The following is a 20,600-nucleotide window of genomic DNA, read 5'->3' on the forward strand; positions in this document are numbered from 1 at the left end:
AAATGGGGCCATGACCTCCCTATGTGTGCATAAAGTTTACAGCTCATTATTGCCAGAAGAAACCGGTTGATGGAACATGTTTGTTAATTCTTCAGATATTCTTTGTAAGCTATAAATATTTGTTAACTTCTGAACTGGGACTTGTTACCAGCCTTTCATAATAGTTTTTCAAGTCTAGCAAAAATAATTTTTTTTGAAGCATACAAGCCTCATGTGATGTCTGCAGCAACTTTAAAAAAAAAGTATCTTTCAGATCCCAGACATATGTAGAATTCAAGCCTTGGAGCATGTGCCCTCTATAAATACTACAAATAGAGTCTAGCTCCATTGCTTATGTCTACAAGATAAACACATTTAGAGAACAATTGCTTTAAGAGCAGCTTCCTTTATGGGCATCCTGGACATTCTGAAATGCTCAGCACCTGTGGGAATACATAACCCTCATTATTGTTCTGTATAGCTGTAGAGATCTAAGAAATACTTTTGCATTCAAATCCAGAAATCACTTACCCGGTGCATATTTGCATGGTATTACTATTTCTTTTGCCAGAAGTCATAGTGGCTGCACGCAGGTATTTGGAAAGAGTTTAAAATGGCTCTAATGTGACCACATGGTAACCACATCCTTCAAAAGTCTGGTGCAGAATCTGTGAGAGGCAACAAAAACCAGACACTCTTTTCTTCAGTTATCGTGACGTCAAGGTCCTTCTTCCTTTCAACCCAGTATTGAGATGCCGTATCTTGTCCTCTTTCTGAGACACCAGAATGGTCTCACCATCATTTCTCCAGGCACTTGAAACTCAGCACAGACATCTCACACTCCTGAGTAACAGCATGTGGTTGGCTGTTCTGGACTGTTACCTGGAGGCACTTGGAAATACACATCTCTCCTCTCTGGGCTGGTGACCAGGACCTCTGTGGATACAGGGCAAGAAAATCCATAAAAAAAGCCCAGCCTCCCAGCTTTATGATGCAAAAACTTTTTTTTTTTTTTATGACTGTGTGGCCAGGAAATGAGTACGGTAGTTGTTTAGGAAGAGTAAGGTAAAATGTGCACTGGTGCTATTTGTAGGAAGGTTTCCAATTCAATCAAGAATCATAGAATTGTAGGGGTTGGAAGGGACCTCGAGAGATCATCGGGTCCAATCCAATGTTCCACAAGACTGAGAAATCATGTCTATTTGGGGAAGAAAATGAGATAATTCTATCTTGTGACATTAGAAATACAACCACAGCAAATTCCTGTGTTTTTTTATTTCTAGAAACAGATCTCAGAGGAAAGTGAGCTTTGCAAGGATTGTTCAGCAGTGAACAATCTGAACTGATTGTTCAGAGGTTAGCAGTGTCCTGGAACTCTCTTGTGAGTTTATAATACCTGACACTTTCCCTCACCTGCCTACCTGGCAGCCTCTCCATGCTGTGCCACTGTCTGAACTACCCATTACTCAGTTCCTGAGTCTCCACAGTTTACAACACAGCACTTAAGTTATCACTGGAGGCTGGCATTTTGAAAAAAGAGATGCATTGCCATTGCAGGGAGAGCACCTGTCAAAGGTAAAGGTTACTGCAGCAAGAGGCAAGGAGAGTAGAGAAAGCAAAAGGGACCAGGCCCAGGCAGAGTGAAGCATTACACCCTCACTGCAGAGCCACTCGTTTTAAAAGAAAACCAGGTTCAGTTGCCATTTTGGTCATAGAAGAAAAGCAAGAGGAAGCCTGCCACCCTGGAAAGGTGGGACAGTCAGGGAACTAAACTGAAACCACAGAGGGTAGTATCTATACTCCCAGGATTTTTAAATATATGCAGTGAGATGCTGCGTCTGAATGGGTTGCCCAGAACAGCAGGCCGGTGAGAATCCAAGTTCTTGAATGTCATGTCACAGCAGCTTGCTACTAGTTTTCCTGAATCCAAGTCTACAGACAGCATGTTATGCTGCTTGTAACGTAAGCAGATATGGAGGGGAGCGAGTTCCTCTGCTGAGGCTGGCTGCACAGTTGAAACACCAGGCAAGTGTTTGCGCTGACACCACCTCAGCCCCTCGAACCCAGGCTGGTTCTCCTGCCAGCAATTAATTTTCTAGCACTCTGCTTGTGACCTGCTCACCTGTACTCCAGTGTGCTAGAAGTATTCTCTTAGCACAGGATTGCAGTCCTTGGCTTAAATGTGTCATATCCTGTGGCTGTATGCCAGCAGTTAAATGGCAGGGTGCTAAAGGGCCATCATAGCTCTAACAGAAAATACAGGGGTTAAGAAACTAACCACTCCTTGTAGGAATAAAGACATAAAGGTGGAGCAGTACCCACAGTGTGCACCGTGCTCACACACATGCTGGGCTCACATTAACACCACACTGTGCACTGGAGTGGACTTTCAAACGGGGTCACACACTTCCATTAATTATTACACACAGATGTGTATACCTACTGGGCTATACCCACATTTCAGCACAGAATTCAGTGCCAGTGCAAACCTCCCCTCTACATACACATAATTTTTATCTTAGCACAGCTTTGTTCGTGCAGGCATGCTAGGAAAGCTGTATGTGCATATTCAGTTCCTAGAACATTAGACTATAAATTGGCTGTGATTATCACTTTTGCTGTAATACAAATCTTTCCGATGTGCATACTTCCACTTCCTGGGCAGAATATATATTGCTCTTATCAAGCAACACTGGTGTTTATTGTTAACCCTGGCTAATGACTTCTTGTTATCCTTTGATGACCTCGAAGGAGAAATGGTTTATTGTTCCACTTGGTATAAAAACTCTATCAATTAGTTGTCTTTGGGACTTTTTCATGGGCAAGGAAGATTAAGTGGTAGATAAGATATATGGAAAAACATTCTCCCTGGGGAGAGGGAAAGAAGGTGACTGTTGTAGCTTATGTGTGTTTATGTGCTTTCTGGGTTCTGACCAGTATGAAGAAACCTGTATGTTCCTACATCTTGTGAAGAAAAGAAGGGAGAAGTCACGGCTACTAAATGAGAACACCTGTCTTGGAGTTACAGTGATGCAACCCACTAGGGTACTGCAACTGGGGTTGCCCTATGTTGCCTGAAGCTGAGCTGCAATAGTTGAAGGTGGCTATCTGCACCTTAGGGCTGTCAGCAGTTTTGTTCCTACCGGCTTTGGCCTTGGTAGCTCGGAGTGCAGGGAGGGGAGTGCCCCCACACTAGACTTCGATCTCCATGCCTGTTTTTCTGCCGTTTCTAGATCTCTGTAACATAAAGGGCCTGCCTCAAAGGTATTGGGGGAGGAAGGGGTGTGGGGAGAGATAGCTGGTGGCACAGCCTGATAGGCCAGGCTTTCCCCAGGCAGGCTCAGAAAGGCCGTGCTGCCGCTGCCTGAGCCGGAGTCCTGCGGGCAGCTCCGAGCCTGCTGAGGCTCTTCCCTCTCTACCCTCTCCTGCCCCGCTGGGTCACTGTGGGGACAGGGACTCTTCACAGCTCGGACCAAGCCAACGGCCTGCCCTGCGGCGATACCAAGATCAAAGGCGGCCATTGCACAAAAGGCAGCTGACAACATTGGTGACAAACGTGCCTGGCCCCTTTAGCCATAAACTGTGGGTATCAGTATTGCTACTTTTCTTATGCTTTGCCACTATTTTTTTTATTATTATTTACAAATACGTACAGTGTCACGGTTCAGCCCCAGGCAGCTCCTAAGCACCACGTGCTCAGGCAGGACAGACTGACAGACAGACAGACAGACAGACAGAACCCCCCCACACTGCCACAGCCCAGCGAGAGAGGGGCAGCAACGACAGAACCCCTAACAGAAAACGCGCAGAGCGGTAACACGGAGCGTGTTACCCACCCTCCGCCCGGCTGCCCCGCAGACCGAAGCCGCACAGACCCACCCCTCCCCGCCCAGCCGCTTGTACGGGGGCGTGAGGCCACGCGGTGTGCGAAACATCCTCGGCCAAGCCGCCTGCGCTGGCTGCTCGGGGGAGCTGGCTCTATCCTGCCCGGAACCGGGACAGCAGGGCTCCGAACCCTCATCTCACAAGCCTAGGACGGGCAGGACGGACAAAGCTCCGCGTCGCGCCTGAGCAAGTAACGCTTGGATCGCGGCGGCCGTGCTACAGGTGCACAGACCCGCCAGACCGCCCGCCGGTGCCCGCGGGCGGGCAGCGTGTGTGAGCGCCTGTCGGGGGCAGGAGCGCGCGGCCGTACGCTCCCGAGTCACCGCTCCGTGCCGCCGGCCCCGCAGAAAGGCGGCAGAGGTCTAAGCCAGGCCTGTTCTGCCTCCTCCTCTGGGCCGACTGGTACTGAGAGGCGGCGCCGCCCGAAGCCTGACCGCTCCCAGCAGCCACAGGTGCGGCTGCTGCTCTAGGGAAGATGACAGAACGCAGCCCCCGGCGCGCCCCAGCCGGCTGCCGGCGCTCCCCGCGGCACGGCACGGAGCGTGCAGCCGGGCCCGCTCTGGCAGCGAGGGAGGCGCCCTGCTAGCCGTCTCCGTGGCTACGAAGGGGCGGTAGCTCGGCGGGCGAGGTGCCAAATCAGGCAGCGCCGCGGACAGCCTCCGCGCGCGCGCGCGCTGGGGTCCTCACGAGCTATAAGAGCGTGAGGCGGAAGGCCTACTCTCTCTCTTCCGTTGGCGGCTCGCGGCGGTGCCGGGGTGAGTAGCAGTGATGGCGCCGGGGCCTGCCAGGCTGAATCCCCGCGGCTGGCCGGGCATCGCGGCGGGAGCGGGCCGGGCGGGGGCCCCGGGGCGGCCGGCGTCACTTACCGGGGCGGCCTGTATCTATATTTGCAGCAGGAACCCGGGCGGGGACAGCACCCACCGAGAGCGCCATGGCCGAGGAAGGGTGAGCGGGGCCGGGGCCGATGGGGGCGGCGGGCGGAGGGGCCGCGTGGGCCGCGTCTCTCCCGACCGCGCCGTTTTGTGCCGTTTCGGGCCTGCGCTGCGGGACCCGTCACGGAGCTGCCGCACGCTTCCTGCAGGCGGGAGTCTGGGGCCGCTGCGAGGGTCTGTCTGCCGGAGTGGCTGCGTGCATGGCTTCTCCACGGGAGGGAGCGAGGAGCCGGCAGGGCTGGGTAGCTTGCCAGCTCGGCTGAATCCCTCCTGGCTTCTTCTCTGTGTTCGTTTTCCCATTTGGCTTGGTTCTTCAGCTTGCCTTTTTTTCTTTATCTTTACTGGTTGGATGCTTGCAGGTGAACGGGACGCTTCTGCTTATAGTTTTAAGGTGGTGGCATTACCAAAGCAATATTTGTCTTCTCTTTAGCATTACTGCTGGAGGTGTAATGGATGTTAACACCGCTCTGCAAGAAGTGCTGAAGACCGCACTTATCCATGATGGCCTAGGTCGTGGTATTCGCGAGGCAGCCAAAGCCTTGGACAAGTAAGTGTTCCCATCTTACCTATGGCGACTAGTTACACTGGCTGATGTATGTTGAACACAAGCAGTGCTCATTTTGCCCAGATCTTTAGTTGAAAACTCTTGCAGGGATGGGTTTTAACTGCCAATGGGTTTTGTCTTTTGGAGTCTGTGTTTTGGGGTATTTTAATTGTGGTCTTAAAACACAGATGCTGAACTCAAATGATTCAAGGACAACAACATCTAGTGCGCTAGATTCTGTCTTTTTGTGACCCTAGTGCCATCAAGTTTTACGTGGATTTATTTTGTGAAGAATGGCACTCACAGTATGTTGTTATGGACATTTGGGGCCCAAAAATTATGTGTGTCAAGAAATTACAAAGTCTTAATTTAAAGTTTTTCTAAGAACGGTATTTGGGAGTGTTAGTATGTATGTCAGATGTAACCTGTAAGGGTTGACCTAGTTTTTTGAGGAGAAATGGAAATTCATCGTTTTCCTCTGCTTTGTTGCTAACTATGATTTGTATTGCAACTGTGAACAATTTCTTTGGTACAACATCAAAGCAGTATTAAAGTTGATGTGTGCCAACCATGTTAGTTATGCTTTCTTTGTAGGGTGAATCGCTATATATATGTGCATACACCTGTTTGTGTATATATAAGTGCATTCTTACAAGAATAGACAGTACTTAAATGTAATGCTGCAGTGTTTGGGTGATGACTTAAAAATTTTATCGGATCCCCCTTCACTCGTCTTATGAGTGAGAACAGCAGTCTGACAAACCTGTATGCAAGAGGTTCTTCGGCAAGGTGCCAAGTAATCGGGGAGCGCAATTTGGGTAACTGACAACTACTTTCTAAGAGTTCTGAGTTGAACTATAAATTCTTACGCTAGGTGTTCAGAGAATGATGTGTGTGTGGTGGTTCTTACATGGAGATGTTTCTGAAATAATCTGGTGAAGCTCATGGTGAAGATGGCTGTAGAGAAAACTGTCTTTGTTGCAGTGGTCAAATTACAATAGATGAAGCATAGAAGACCTATACAGCTCTCTCTGTTGTCAGGTATCCCTTTGGTATTCTTAACGTTGTACCACAGTATACAAAGATCCTAATTAGAATTGAGGCCCTGACATAACAGCTGGTTTGAATGTAAGTAGAAAAGATTGTTCTGAAGAGCTTATAACAACTTAAAAATTCTAAATTTGTTAATTACAATTCCAGTGCTAAATTACTATAACTGGAGTCAAACAAGATAAAGTAGCTTGAAACTTTATTTTCTAATAGTGGCACCAGTTCTTTGTCCAAGCATTATACCTTTTTTCCAGTGGCTGAGAGTTTATTTCTTGGCATTTTTAAGAGCTTCCAAAACTGTAATAATCAGATAAAGCTGATGGTGTGAGTAACCTGTTACATATATGAAAAAACAGGAAAAGCACTTAGTAGGTCATATAAGCATATTTAGTATTTCAAAAGCACATGGTGTCTTAAAGCCAGAAATGCAATGTAGGGAGTGGTTGTCTAGAAATGCATGAGATTAATTTTGTTCTTAAGTTTTGATTATTTGTTCAAGTTTAAGCAGTGTTTGAAGTTACATTTTTCAGTTTTCACTTCTTTTAGACGCCAAGCCCATCTTTGTGTTCTGGCTTCAAATTGTGATGAACCCACATACGTAAAATTAGTTGAAGCACTTTGTGCAGAACATCAGATCAACTTAATAAAGGTGAGTGGTGGAACTTGACACACAAGTTTGGAAGAGGTTATCCTTGCAATATAAGCTGGTTATTTCAGCATTAGAGAGCTAAACCTTGGGAACTGCTGCATTTCTTTATACAGCTTACCTAAGCAAAACTTCTCTTAGCAGCAGAGATTAGTTTAGTTCTGTGTGGTTGTCATAGAAGCAGTACAGAAATTGTGGCAAAGAATGTGAGTTGGGCATCTTGCCAAGTTAAAATTAAATGGTGGACTGTGTAATTAAGAAGAAATTGAATTAATGCTGCAAGGGTTGTGGAAGTAGTCTGAGTGTGACTCTGTCAAACACTTGTGTATGCTGTACAATGATGATAATTTGGCTCCCTCTACTGATACTAGTGAGGAAAGCAGCCATCCGTTACCCAATACTTCTGACAGTACAGCAGGGTTTGTGCTGCACCCAGTGATGTTAAGTGGCTCTTTCTAACGTAATGCGGTGTTTCACACAGGTTGATGACAACAAGAAGCTGGGTGAATGGGTAGGGCTCTGCAAGATCGACAGAGAAGGAAAACCTCGCAAAGTAGTGGGCTGCAGCTGTGTGGTTGTCAAAGTAAGATGATGCTAATTATAGCTGATATTTTTTTTTCCACTTATGACAAGTGGCAAAGATAAGGTTGCTTTAGATAAGGGACTGCTGAAGAGATCTCTTGATTTTTATTTTAAATAGTTGATTTCCATTGTTAGAGGAAATTACCTACTTCCCTGTTCTGTATTTTTCATGTTTAAGATACTCATTTTGTGACTTAATGGATGTATCATTAAAACATTGATGCCCACTTGCCAGTGACCATTAAGACTGTTTAGATGAAACTTTGCTTCAGGAAAAAAAAAAGCCAGTTCAATGTGTCTGCTCAACTTCAAAATGTTTTGCAGAGCATATTTTAAAATTACACTGGTAAAGTAAAGCCACAGTACGAGCCTTGAAGACTTTGTTGTCTTTGAGGTCCCAAGAGATGGCTACATCTTCACAACAGACCAATGCCTTCTGCATATGTTTTCATGTTTGTCACTGTTCCATATGCTCTACTTAGCTTTCCAGCAGAAATTGAAGAATTTGTTTGAATCTGCACCAGTGGGTGTTAACACATGAATGTAATAGAATAGTCCTGTGTTGGAATAATTGTATTAGGGACTTCAGGGAAAGCAGCTGGCAGATTGCTTGTTTGGTTGTATGCAATATTTGGGAATGCCTTGCAAAAATTGTCCAACTCAGTTGTTCTTTTATCGAAGTAGGTTTTGTTTTGAATGGGTCTGTATGTTGCTTATATATTATCTTGTGTTACAGGACTATGGCAAGGAATCTCAGGCCAAAGATGTCATCGAAGAGTACTTCAAGTGCAAGAAATGAACAGAAAATAAATTTTGAACCTGACTGGTGTGTGTGTGATTAATGGGTATCTGTGGAACAGTTCTTTGAGTTGCAAAGGATAACATCAGAAGAGAAAAGAACTTTGTAGGTCATGGGGTACTTTTATTAGTGTGTGAACTGTCAGCTTGCTAAAAATGTCAATCCCTGCCATTCCTGTTGTCTGGAGGTTCTGTTTCCTGCTCCTTCCTCAGAGGTTACTGTCTTAAGGAACTTGACACAGCTGCTTGGTTGCAGAAATGCTGATGGCTGATCACTGCCTTGGCTTGTCAGTGCTTAGGCCTGTACTTCTGCAGGGTTAGGGAGGGTCTTAAATACTGCTGCATCTGTGATGAAAACTTGGCTCCCTCTGCTGAAACAAATGAGGAGAACAGCCTTAACCGTTACCCAAACCTTCTGAGATGCTGCAGGATTTTAAATGTCTTATTCAGGGAATTTACTGACACAAGATTTTGTTATTTTCCCCTCAATTCTGAAGTAAACTGGGTGGAATTAGCTGTGTCTAAATTCTCATGTGCTTCTAGATCTGACACTAAGAGTAATGAAGTAGTTGAAATTTCACAGCCCAAACAAGGCAGTGTTGAACTGCCTTGCCTGATGTCTTAGTTTCACTTTGCCCTGGTTTTAGCTAGGATAACTTACTTTCTAGCAGTTGGTGGGATGCTGTGTTTGGGAGTTAGTGAGGTTTGCGGTTCTTGCCCACACAACCCTCTTAGTGCTTGGCTCTCAGCTGGGGCAAAACAACAACACGCTTGTGAAGTGCGGAACTTCTTGTTTTGCTGATTTATTTTTTCCTTTTTGAAAGAACATGTGATTCCAACTGCAATGTAAGATTGCTTTCCTTTCTCTCCCCTATGAGTTGCTTTATTTGTCTTAGGCTTGCTGTAGAGACTCCTTAGAATTGCTCCATTATGCTGAGACACCTGTGAAAATGTGGAGCTGGGCACCTGTAGACTGGGGGCATGGGATCTCTGTTTACTTACCTGGCTCTTGAGCTTGATCTTCCTAATGGTTTGTAAACCCTTTTTTGACAACCCCAGTCATTCATGTGTTGTACAGGTGGGAATCCTTTCCAGGTGTTGGGCTCAGATGCACTTTCTAATGGCTGTCATTAAAGCTCTTGAAGTATCTCTGGCTTGGCCCTGTCACAGCTTTCTAGTAGCTAGATCTGTGTCTTGGATTTTTGGGAGGTTTCTGTAGTGATGGTTTCAGGTGTACTTCATGGGGTCACCTGTCCCAAGTCTGGATTAAAAACAAGAAATGTACCACCCTTGTGCTGAGCTTCATAGAGATGTTGAGTCTTGTCTGTAAGTTTCTCAGTAAAAGGGCTAACCAGCTTCTAACACTTAAGTTCATGTCAAGCTAGTATTAAAATGGAGTTCTTGACACAAATGTATGAATGCTACCATTTTCCAGTTGGATGTTTTTGCGTAGTGGAAACCTAGAGAAGTAATCTCTGTAAGAGTACAGCTCTTATTTCATTAAAACACAGAATATCCTGAGTTGGAAGGGACCCATAAGGATCATAGAGTCCAGCTCCTGGCCACACACAGGGCCAGCCAGGTTAGCACATGGGACTGGGTGCATTGTACAGACACTTGAACTCAGTAAAGCTTTGTGCTGTGACCACTTCCCTGGTGAGCCTGTTCCAGTGCCCAACCACCCTCTCAGTACAGAACCTCTTCCTAACATCCAATCTGAACGTGCCCTGGCCCAGGTTCGTGCTGTTACTAATGGAGGTTTCCAAACAAACATGATTTGTAAGAATATTCCTTTCTAAAAAGAGTTGAAAGACAATTGGCTAAATTGAGTATGAAAGCACACCAAAGCATGCTTCATCTTTCCTCCTGTTTTAAAACTGCACCTTTTTTATACAATACACCTAAGCTGTGTTCTTAATATTTTTAGGATGTTTACAGCTATATTCTAGAGAAAATTGTAGTCTTGACAGTCTCAGTAGGATTTATGGATTGCTTTTCCTTGGCTGGCTGTTACATCAGTTAGATATACATCAGTTAGATTAGAAAAGGATTTTGGATCCCAAATGAGCTCAGTACCTGACTTCAATGGCCTGTGTGTTGCTGATGTTGAAAATGGCTTGATTGAAGGAGTAGTGGTCAACTTAGTTCCTTACACTTCTGGTTGTGGGTTAAGTGTGCAAGTGAATCAACTCCAGTTTGGTAGCTTTAAGTTTTTTTGAAAGATGAAATCAATAGATGTACTCAAATTTGAGAAAAATCTAGCCTATGCAAGCAGTGTTTCCAGGTTGGGCTTTTTGGCAAAAATTCAGCATTTCATTTTGTTTTCTAAAAATTACCTAGGAAAATGGAGAAGTGTGGTCCCTAGTTCAGATACACTTCACTGACTGCAGAGGGAAAGAATTCAGGCAAATACATCATCTGTAGATAGCTACCTCTGGATGTGTATAACCATGTGAAGCTAAGCCTGTCTTAGGGCTGATAAAATTGTGCTTTTTAATCATAGGCAAACAATAGACAGAAGTTTGTCTTTGCCCTTCTGTGTGAAGTAAGCCACTGTCCTGGTTTTGGCAGGGACACAGTTAATTTTCATGGGTGCAGTGCTGTGTTTGGGAGTCAGGATGAGAGCAGTGGCAACACTGATGTCTTTCATTGTTGCTTAGCAGTTAAGGACTCTTCAGCTTCTCCGTGCCTTCCCAGCAAGAAGGCTGGAGGCCCTCAAGGAGCTGGGAGGGGACACAGCCAGGGCAGCTGATCCAAGCTGGACAAAAGGATATTCCCTACTGTCCTCTGTATATAACTAGCCCAGAAGGTGGTGTGGCTCAGGAACTATCTGAGCATTTGTTTTGGGTGGCAAGGACTTGTGCTGCTCATTGCTTGTATGTTTGTGTCTCTTATTTTTCTAGCCTATTAAACTTTATATTTCAATGCAAAGGATTTACTACTTGCATTTTTTTCCTCTTCAATTTTCTTTCCCATTCCATTGAGGGGGGGAATGAGGGAACAGTGAATAGGAAGGGTATCTGGAAAGCAGATTTGCTACACAGTGTACAGTAAGCCAGTTCCCCCACAGAGTGGAGATGCTGCTTTTGTTGAGGCCTGGGTGCTAGTGGATTTCCACAAATCCACCTGAAGCTGGCACTTGTTATACACAAAGGTTACAAGGTGGTATACTCCCAGTGTTCTGGGTTTGTGTGGTGAACTCCAAACACACAGTTACAATGATTGGCTAGTAACTTACATGTAGTTGTAACTGTTGCCTCGTAGTCATCCCTGTGCCTGTGTGGAGGAAGGATCTTCACCTTGGCAAAGGTCTTGACCTGTGGGGGTGTTAACATTGTATGAAGACAGCTAAGAATGTCTGGAATTGAGTTTTTACTACCAACTGGCTGTGTGTGGAGATACCTTGCCTAGATGTTCTTGGTGTTCCAGGATAGTTTACAGGTGTTACTTTCAACAATTCCCTTTGATATTTCCCTAGCAACCACCTAGCAACTAGTTAGTTGCTCTTAATTGTGGATCCACTGTAATAGAGAGCTATGGTTAATTTGTAGGCTTGATAAAAGTCATTGATGGACAAAGAGGAAATGTGTCCAGGTGAAGTATAGTTCTGAGATGATCATCTTCAAGTGAAAGGAAAAGGAGGATGAATAAAAATAAAGGTTGTAGCAGTCTGTTCACCTTGTGTATTTAACATCTAAAGTTCCTCCCCTTTGCAGTTCCCTTGATACGTCCTTATGGCAAAACCAAAGTAATATGTTGTGTTCTGGTCTCCTTGGATTTTCTGTCAAACTATTGCCTTAGAGGGATTGTATTTTAAGAGCAAAGTTGTAGTCATGGAGTTGTAGGGCATGCAAGTGGAAAAGCATTGATTCAGGATGATAGACAACCTACAGCAATGTGAGGTGATAGTTTCTGAATTCGGGGTGTATTTATTTACAGTGCTGCAGAGGGATACCCTTGAGAAATAGGATATACTGGGTAAAGAAAAACGTTCTGTGAGCATTCACAACCTACCAGAAGGTTGCAGTAAGATGTATTTGGTTAGGCTAGAATAGTACAATAGCACCAGCTTCAGAGGCATGCGAAATACAGGTGAGATGTCTCTTCATGGATTTGGAGTTGGTAGTATACTGCTTTTCACTTTTGTCAGGAAGAGTGAAATTTCTTGTAGCAAGTTTTTCTTTTTTCCTAAATGCTACATATGGGCAAGAAACATCTATAGATTATGTGTATAAAGCTCAAGAATTAACATGTTGCAAATTGATCTGTTTAGCCAAGTTATTAGGCTTAATTGAAATGTTAATAGGTTCTTAAGGAGTTATGTATTTTAGACGTGCAAACAAATTGGGAAGTAGGAGTTCAATGCACTTTGGACTGTTCAGCTTCACAGAATATTCTTCATTGCATTTTAACTTGTTTTCAGCATGTGTGGGAAAAGGTATCTTCATTATCACAATGGTTTCTGTTTCATCTGTGCCATGGGATATCGGAATTGCTACTTGAGTAGCTGGGTTATGCATTTCCTCTTGATTGCAGTCAAGTGTGATTTGCCAACTTGGAGAGAAGAGAGGTTCAAGTAAGGAGAGCTGTAGTCCAGAGCAAGTATGTTAGGCAGTGGTTCTTTTGCAATGATGGAATGATAAAAGTTGGTGGCTATGACTTTTTTAATAAGTCATTGTTTTATGTGGCAATCAATACCAGGGAATGACAACTCCCTTTTCATGCCAAGGGGTTTTCCACTGGAGCAGAACCAACACTTACAAATATTTTTGCCAGAAGGAATTTGAGATCTTAATATTCTGGTAAAAACACTGAGATATTGAGTTAGGTTTTTTCCCTCTAACGTTTCATTTCCTGGTAGCGACCTTAGAACCTCTGCAGGGTCAGCACTGGAGAACTGATTAAAGCTCAGTTTACTTGATACTTGCTATACCTTATACTTAAGACCATTCCTAGTGGAATGGTAGAGGGCTTAATTCCACCCAGACTTTGTTTCATCTTAATATTTCATGAAAGTTAATTTGGTTGGTTTTGTGCTGTGGTTTGTTTGGGTTTTTTTCCCAAATAGGCTCAGGAAGACAAGTGATTGCTAATCCTCTTTCATACTGGAAGGCTTAGCATGTGCTTCTGAGACCTCTACTTTGTCGACTAGCCTGGCTTCTTCACACTTTCTTGATGGCATTTTTGTTTTGCTGTAGAAGATTTATTGATATTGTTGAGTCCTGCAGGATTTCAGATAAGGTTTTAAAGGAGTAGAATTATTTTTCATGTAGCCATCTGTAGTCATCACCTGAAAAGTACCTGTTACCTGTCTGCTGAAAGGATGCAGTTAGGTGGTGTTAAACCTGAGACTGGGGTTTAAATCTGATTCAGAGTTGGAATTCAAGGACTGACCTGTTCCTCTGCTGATCATATTTAATGTCCCTTGCAGGTTTTCCTTGTGGGATGGGAACAATGTGCGATGTTTTGCTCAACTATGTGTGTTTTGTGGTGTTTGGTTGGCAGAAACAACAGAGTTGATTTCTTCTTGGATTGAAATGCCACTTTTTAGTGGATTTGCACAGACTGGTGGTCCCTTCCAGCCCTAAATTTTTATCTTCCTGTATGAAGTAGAAACTACCAGAGTGCTTTGAAGAAATGCTAGTAAGTCATTGTTAAGGTGCCAAGTACAGACTTCCAGGCAATATTGGAAGAACATCCGATGTGAGATTAAAAACAAATTGTTAAAAGTTAAGCTTGTTTTGGAAGCACATGTGCCATCCTGGCCAGCACAGCCTTTGTCTTGTGCAATTTCCATTGGATCATAAACATTGAGCATCTGGACAGCACCACTGTGTATTTGTAGGACTTCTACTTTGATGGAGTCGTGATGAGTTGGCTGTCCCTGTCCTCCGTGCTTTTTCCATGCCAGTGTTTGTTCTACTGTCTCACTCCCTTGCAGCCTAGGATGATGGCAGTGCTTACTCTGGTGAAGAGGGAGCTATGTGTGCTCCTAATGTGTAGCAGAAGCTGGGGCGCTCACCTGAAGGTAACTTTTAACTAGGATGGCTGGTTCACATCTCGGGATCAGCTGTAATGTGCTGATGTTTATTGCAGTAGCACAAACACCAGGGGATCTAGGCTCGTCAGCAGCAATTACCATGTGGCACAAGCATTTCTGCAGGCTCCAGCCAGTCCTTCTGCTTGCTTTGCCAAGAGAGAAACACATCTTCCAGTCTTACTTCATGCATATTTTACAGAGGGGGAGCACTAATTCTTCATGAAGAAAATATACTTAGTGTTAAAACATGGTATTCTTTATGCTTTGCTACAAATAAACATGAACCCCAGTATTTTCTGACTAATGTTCCTGATTTAGCCAAACAGATGGAGGCAATTCTTTGTTCTTTGTTAGTATTACAGAGCCTGGTTATCCCAGCATCTGCATTGAGCCAGTGTCCCTCTTGTGTCCCTGTTACCTGGTGCAAACATGGTCTCGAAAACATGCTCCCTTTCTTGGAGACCTCATGAAGGTCTCATCCAGTGATGCAAAGGAACTCTGAGCCTACCTCCATTTGTCAGTCTTGTCTTTCTCTTTGGATGTGTATGTGTTTGGGATGTGAAGCCTAATTTGTGTTAGGCCATTGAACCAGATACTTGATGCTGGGTGAGCACAGTTGTGGCTTGACTTAGGTAGCCCAAAGGAAAAAAAATTCATTGCAAATTTTCTCAGCAGTTTTAGACCATTAAGTAAATGCACAAGATCTTCAGACATTGCTGAGCAAGCAAATTAATTTTAAGAATTTTTAACAAAGTTGAGCAGATGAAGTGGTTAGTAGTTCTCATATATAATTATCCTGCACACATTCATGATTTTCTCATGCTTTGGCATTTTCGAGGGAAGGTCCACCTACAAGAAGTCCTTAATCTACATTAGCTGTTTCATGTAGCTGACAAATGATGATATGATCTTTAATGGAAGTAAACAACTTTCAGCCATTGGTAACTGCTGCTTCCTTTTAATTCCAAAAGTGTCTGGGTTGTTATGTGAGCTGGTGAAAACTAACTTAAAAATCACTACCTTACAGGACCTTTTCCCCTCTAACAATTCAGAAGCAATTGGGACTTTTTACAGTATTTAAAATACTTTCACTGTACCTGTGTGAGCAATACAGTATTAAATACTTTCAATAAGTAGCAACCATGCTTTTCAGAAGTTTATGAACTCATATAACTGTACCTGATTGGTTTGTTTAAAAAAAATAATGTTCATCTGATATTTTGTATTGCTGCAGGATTATTAGGCACGAAGAGTTATAGAAAGATACAGAACTACAAGGGGGAAGATTTTTATGTGCAAATTGACGTAGCAGCTATTTTTCTTATCTTACTGAAAGTTTGTTAACCTCAAGTAGTCCTCTAGTGCAGTCAATATCATTAATCTGTTCATCTTTGCTGTAGCCTGAGGCTAGTGTCTGTAGAACAAGAGTAACTTCTACAGTTTTAAGTACAATGATAGAATTTGTATGTCAGATCTCTACAAAAATACCGATGTGTAAGTGGTCAGATATTCATTTCTAAAAGTCAGTGAAACAGGAGGAGTTTTGCTCAGTGACTGGCATGCCAAGTTCCTACACAGTAAAATTTTACAATCGAGTTATGAAACTGAAAAAATGTATTTTACGTCAATGTGCAGAAATATGTTTATTAAAGCAAATTTCCTGTTTTTGTTCTTGTAAAACCTGTAATTCCAGTATGCTTAATTTTTTTTAATGGTTCCAGGACTTTTTCCACAGTGAAAGAGTTCAAAACCCTGTTAAAATAAGCTTTGTATTTTGAGGTCAGAACAAAAGCCATGCCCCCTAAGTAACCTTTTATATTGATTGTATTGTTAGCAGCCAGTGTGTTGGATAACATACTACAGATCCTTAGGACAGGTTTAGGATGGCAAATGGGGAGGAAAAAAACCCAAGATCTTTCCAGCATTAAGAGTACGTATTTCAGGGAATGGAGGTCATGTTTTGTAGAACCCCTTCACAAAAAAAAAAATGAAACACCCTCAGATATCCATATATATAAAAGTGTTTTCACGTCAATACAAGCTATGGTATATATTCTCTTTTTCATCCATTTATTTGAATGGACAATATTCAAGTAACACCCTTTGGTTTTGCTTTTTTCAGGGCAGCAAAATACAGTGTTTGTCTGCACATGCACAAGAAATGCCTTTCTGTGCATGGAATTTAGCAAGCTACTGTACTTTTAAAAACATACATTCAATTCCAATTTAGTCAGACTGACTTTCACCTTTCCATTCCTTCCATAGGTATGTTTTAGATCCAAATACAAATTTCATCCAGCTCTGACCTCCCTTGTGGCTATCTAACCCATCTGTTTTAAACTCAGCATGCTAGCTTTTAATGTTTCTTTTCACATGTCTTGATCCTTTCCTGGTCATTGTGAACAGCATCGTTGTCTGGCCCTGAAACTTATTTATATGTACTCTTCACTTGAAAGTAAACTGGAATATATGTGCCTCTTCTACCTCTTGTTGTGTGAGAAGGCACCTAAAAATGTTGACTGGACATGAGTTATGAGTAATCTTGCTTATATTCAGAAGAAAAAAGCTTCAGCCAAACCAGCTTACAGCCAAAAAAACAGAGATGGAATTGCAGTGCCCTTTGTATGTCTGTCTCCACTATCTTACAATAAAATCCATCATGTTGTTGATTGAGTATGGTTGTGAATGTAGGTAATATCAGCCAACCTCTCCCATAAGATCACAGAACAGGAGGAGTTGGAAGGGCCCTCTGGAGATAAGCTAGTCCAACCCCCCTGCCAAAGCAGGATCACCCAGAGCAGGTTGCACAGGACAGTGTCCAGGTGGGTTTTGAGTATCTCCAGAGGAGATTCCGCAGCCTCTCTGTGCAGCCTGTGCCAGTGATCCTAATTACATTGAGAACTTTGCTAAGCTTGTTATCAGTGACCTAAAATTGTTGTTTGTAGTCCATCTCAAATATTTTTATTTTTCAACTATAGTTAAAGCAACATAGCTATTTCTTCTGAATGTTTATAAATATCTGAAGTGTGGCACACAGGGGGAAATGGCCAGCCCCTTTTCAGTGCTCTGTGGAGACAGGACAAAGGGCAATGGCTGCAAGTTGGAGCACAGGAAGTTCCACACCAACATGGGGAAGAACTTTTTCACGGTGAGGGTGAGGGACCCCTGGGACAGGCTGCCCGGGGAGGTGTGGAGTCTCCATCTCTGGAGATACTCAAAACCCATCTGGATGCCACCCTGTGTGACCTGTCATAGGGGACCTGCTCTGGTAGGAGCATTGGACCCGATGATCTCTGGAGGTCCCTTCCAAACCCTATGGTTCCGGTTCTTGTTGACTGTAAGGTGTTTGATTGGTGTTTAGCTGCTACTTTATTTTTAAACCACAGTTAACTTCTTAAAAACTTCTTATTGGAAAAATTAAGTGTTTCCATTCATGGATTTGGGATGTAACAGGAAGGTGGAGGGAGAGAAGAAGCACTTCCAGATAGATGATGAGTGAAAGGGGAGGGTTGGATGTGTAGGGAAGAGAAGGCAGACAAGTTGACAATAGTAGGTGGGGGCAGAGCAGGGATAGCAAGGAATAGCAAGGGCCTGAGTCAAAGAGACACAAGAAAATCTGGTATTGAGCCCCAAGAGGCTCCTGTCTCACCATTGATTTTTTTGCCAATAATCATCCATGAAGCAAGCTGCAAAGCATGTTTCTCATTGCCCTCTAGCACTGGTCCATAGGGAGGATGGCTGACAAGGGACAGCGGAATTCAGTGGAAGAGCAAAGATTCATGGCTGTGTGTGTGCATCTGCTATCTTAAGGGCATGTTACAAACCTCAAGATAACATTAAGGGAAAAAAAGGCTGGTTGTGCCACTTGGTCCAAGTCTGTCAGCAGGTATATATTCTTTAAACATGCAGTCATATGCTGTTTTCTATGGTGGTCTTGTGTAATTTGAAGGTAATGCAGATCAGCAGACCCTAAAAATGAGCCAGGGCTGTGGAGAAGGCTGGTGTGCATTAAACAAAAACCACCACCAAAATAACCCAAAACCAATGAAATCACACCCAAACCACCCCTATGGGTCTGTGATTAAAGCTGGTGATGCGGATTTGCCTCTGCCGCTGAGTTCCTATGCAGAGGTCAGTAAGTCACAACACCTCTTTCACAGTGAGGGTGACAGAGTACCGGAATAGGCTGCCCAGGGGGGTGTGGAGTCTCCTTCTCTGGAGATATTGAAGACCTGTCTGGATGCCTATCTGTGTGTTGTGGCCTAGGGACCCTGCTTTGGCAGGGGGTTGGACACGATGATCTCTTGAGGTCCCTTCCCACTCCTACAATTCTGTGAAATGTTCATGAAGGGGACTGATGGTGTGTGTTCATTTTCTGGGTGCACCAACTTGCCTGTGCCTTCTATTGTGGGAAGGGTGAACACACCAAGCTACTGACTTTAATAAATAAGTGAATGTTTAAGTGTGGACAGCTACACAGTGTGGTTTTTTTCTTGGGGGGGGGGGGGGGGGAGAGGAGGGGCAGTTACAAGCATCTCAGATTTTCTAGTCTACGCAGGTAGGTGCCTGTAGCTCGTGTGTTACGATGCCACTAAGTTTAGCGTGAGGAAGTATTCCCCCCTCGGGAGGGGAGACCGGTTCCTCCCTGCTTGTCGGGGGGCTTTCCCAGCGCCACGCTTCGCCCTTTGGCTGGCGGGCCGGCGTCGCGGGCGGTGGTCGTGCCCTGGCCGGGGAGCGGGGGCCGAGGGGCCGCCGAAGTCCGGCTCCATGTAATGAAGGGGGCTCTCCGCAAGCCCTAACCGGCCGTGGTTCGCCCCTCGGTGGCAGCTCCAGGGCCCCCCCGGCCTCACAGCCGGCCCTGCCCGGCCTGCCGCTTCCCCAGCGAGGCAGGAGATGGCAGCCGCGCTGCAGCTAACGGGCCGCGGCCGAGGTGATTAAAAAGAGACGAGCGAAAGGCCGGTGCTGTGAAGTGCCGGGCTCCCCGGGGCTGGAGTTACAGGAGCAGGTGGATCCCGGCAAGCTGGCGACATAGGAAACAAATGTGAACCGAAACTCTTTAATGCCTTTGAATGTTGTCGATTTCTATGCGTATTTTCCAGTCTTGTAGCCTTGTAAAATCCAAGTCAGTCAGATGTTTAGCCTTTTTACGGCGTGTAGAAATGTGTTTGCATAAACCAAGGGACTTTGTTGTACAGCTGCGACTCCTTTAATCTTGGGTTTTTGGGTTTTTTTTGGTATTTTTTTCCCCGAAGTTGTACCACACAGAGCAAACACTCCTGTCTGCTTTCTTTGCCAGAGCTGCTTCGTGAATAAGGTACAAACTTACTGAGGTCTGGGGGTTATGTTCAAGCGGTCAGTTGTTTGGAAGTTCGCTTTGTACATTGTAAATAGCACCATCGATGAGGCTGCAGAACACCAGTGTCAAATTAAGCACTTACAGAACAATATAGTCTTAAGATAAGAGCCAAAATAGGTGAAGGCTTTCCCCCCCACCCCGCCTCAAGTGTCTGATGTATTACAGTGTTCAAAGCGTTTCAGTATGCTTATATTGTATTCACACATATGCAATGTATTTGAAACATTCCTACCAAGGAGATTGTGGTAAAAACTGTAATGCACAGCTTGCTGGGTTTCATTGTAAAGTAATATAATCTCCACATGTGCGAAGGCCGATGCAATATTTTATTTTTTGCTTACCCCAGGGAATATGATATTAAATTTATCAGCTGAAGTATTTGAATGAGAACTCATAAATATTTTTTGAGGTGCATCAGTGGTGTGCACGGGGAGGGAGAAGACATGCAGCACTAGGTGAAGAGGAAGTAGTTCATACTTTCCATCCCCCTCTGTCACATAACAGCTATGCTTTGGCCTTCAGATGGAGGGCTGGAAAATTTTCTAAGTGACTGAAAACAAGTTTTAAATTGGGAAGAATTTGTTAGCCGCTGATTTTTATTGATAATTTTTAAATCTATAGTATATAGAACTCAGATGTTGTTCACATCGGATACAGAGCTCTGGACATCTTGTGGGGAGAGGAGAGGGTTCCCCAAAAGAGAGGTACCATTCTGAAGACATTTCAGGTGCACAGGAGGGACCACTGGCCTGTCTGTTTTATGCAGTGCGACTGTAGGCACCACAGCT

The 20,600-nt window shown here is 44.2% G+C and overlaps 1 protein-coding gene across 2 annotated transcripts; it reads left to right on the forward strand.

Moving 5' to 3' along the window:
• The first annotated feature begins 4,584 nt into the window (after positions 1 to 4,584).
• Positions 4,585 to 8,441, forward strand: RPS12 (ribosomal protein S12). 2 transcript variants are annotated; one of them, XM_084261497.1, is made up of 6 exons: positions 4,585 to 4,619; positions 4,758 to 4,809; positions 5,227 to 5,343; positions 6,937 to 7,039; positions 7,518 to 7,619; positions 8,355 to 8,441. In XM_084261497.1, exons 2-6 carry the CDS (start codon positions 4,796 to 4,798, stop codon positions 8,415 to 8,417), a joined length of 399 nt encoding a protein of 132 aa, XP_084117623.1. In that variant the 5' UTR covers positions 4,585 to 4,619; positions 4,758 to 4,795; the 3' UTR covers positions 8,418 to 8,441. The 2 variants fall into 2 exon arrangements, with proteins under 2 accessions (XP_084117623.1, XP_084117624.1); XM_084261498.1 differs by having other exon boundaries at positions 4,601 to 4,619; positions 4,761 to 4,809.
• Positions 8,442 to 20,600: the final 12,159 nt, after the last annotated feature.

This window comes from Gallinula chloropus, assembly GCF_964237585.1.
Source record: "Gallinula chloropus genome assembly, chromosome: 3".
NCBI classification, from domain to species: Eukaryota; Metazoa; Chordata; class Aves; order Gruiformes; family Rallidae; genus Gallinula; species Gallinula chloropus.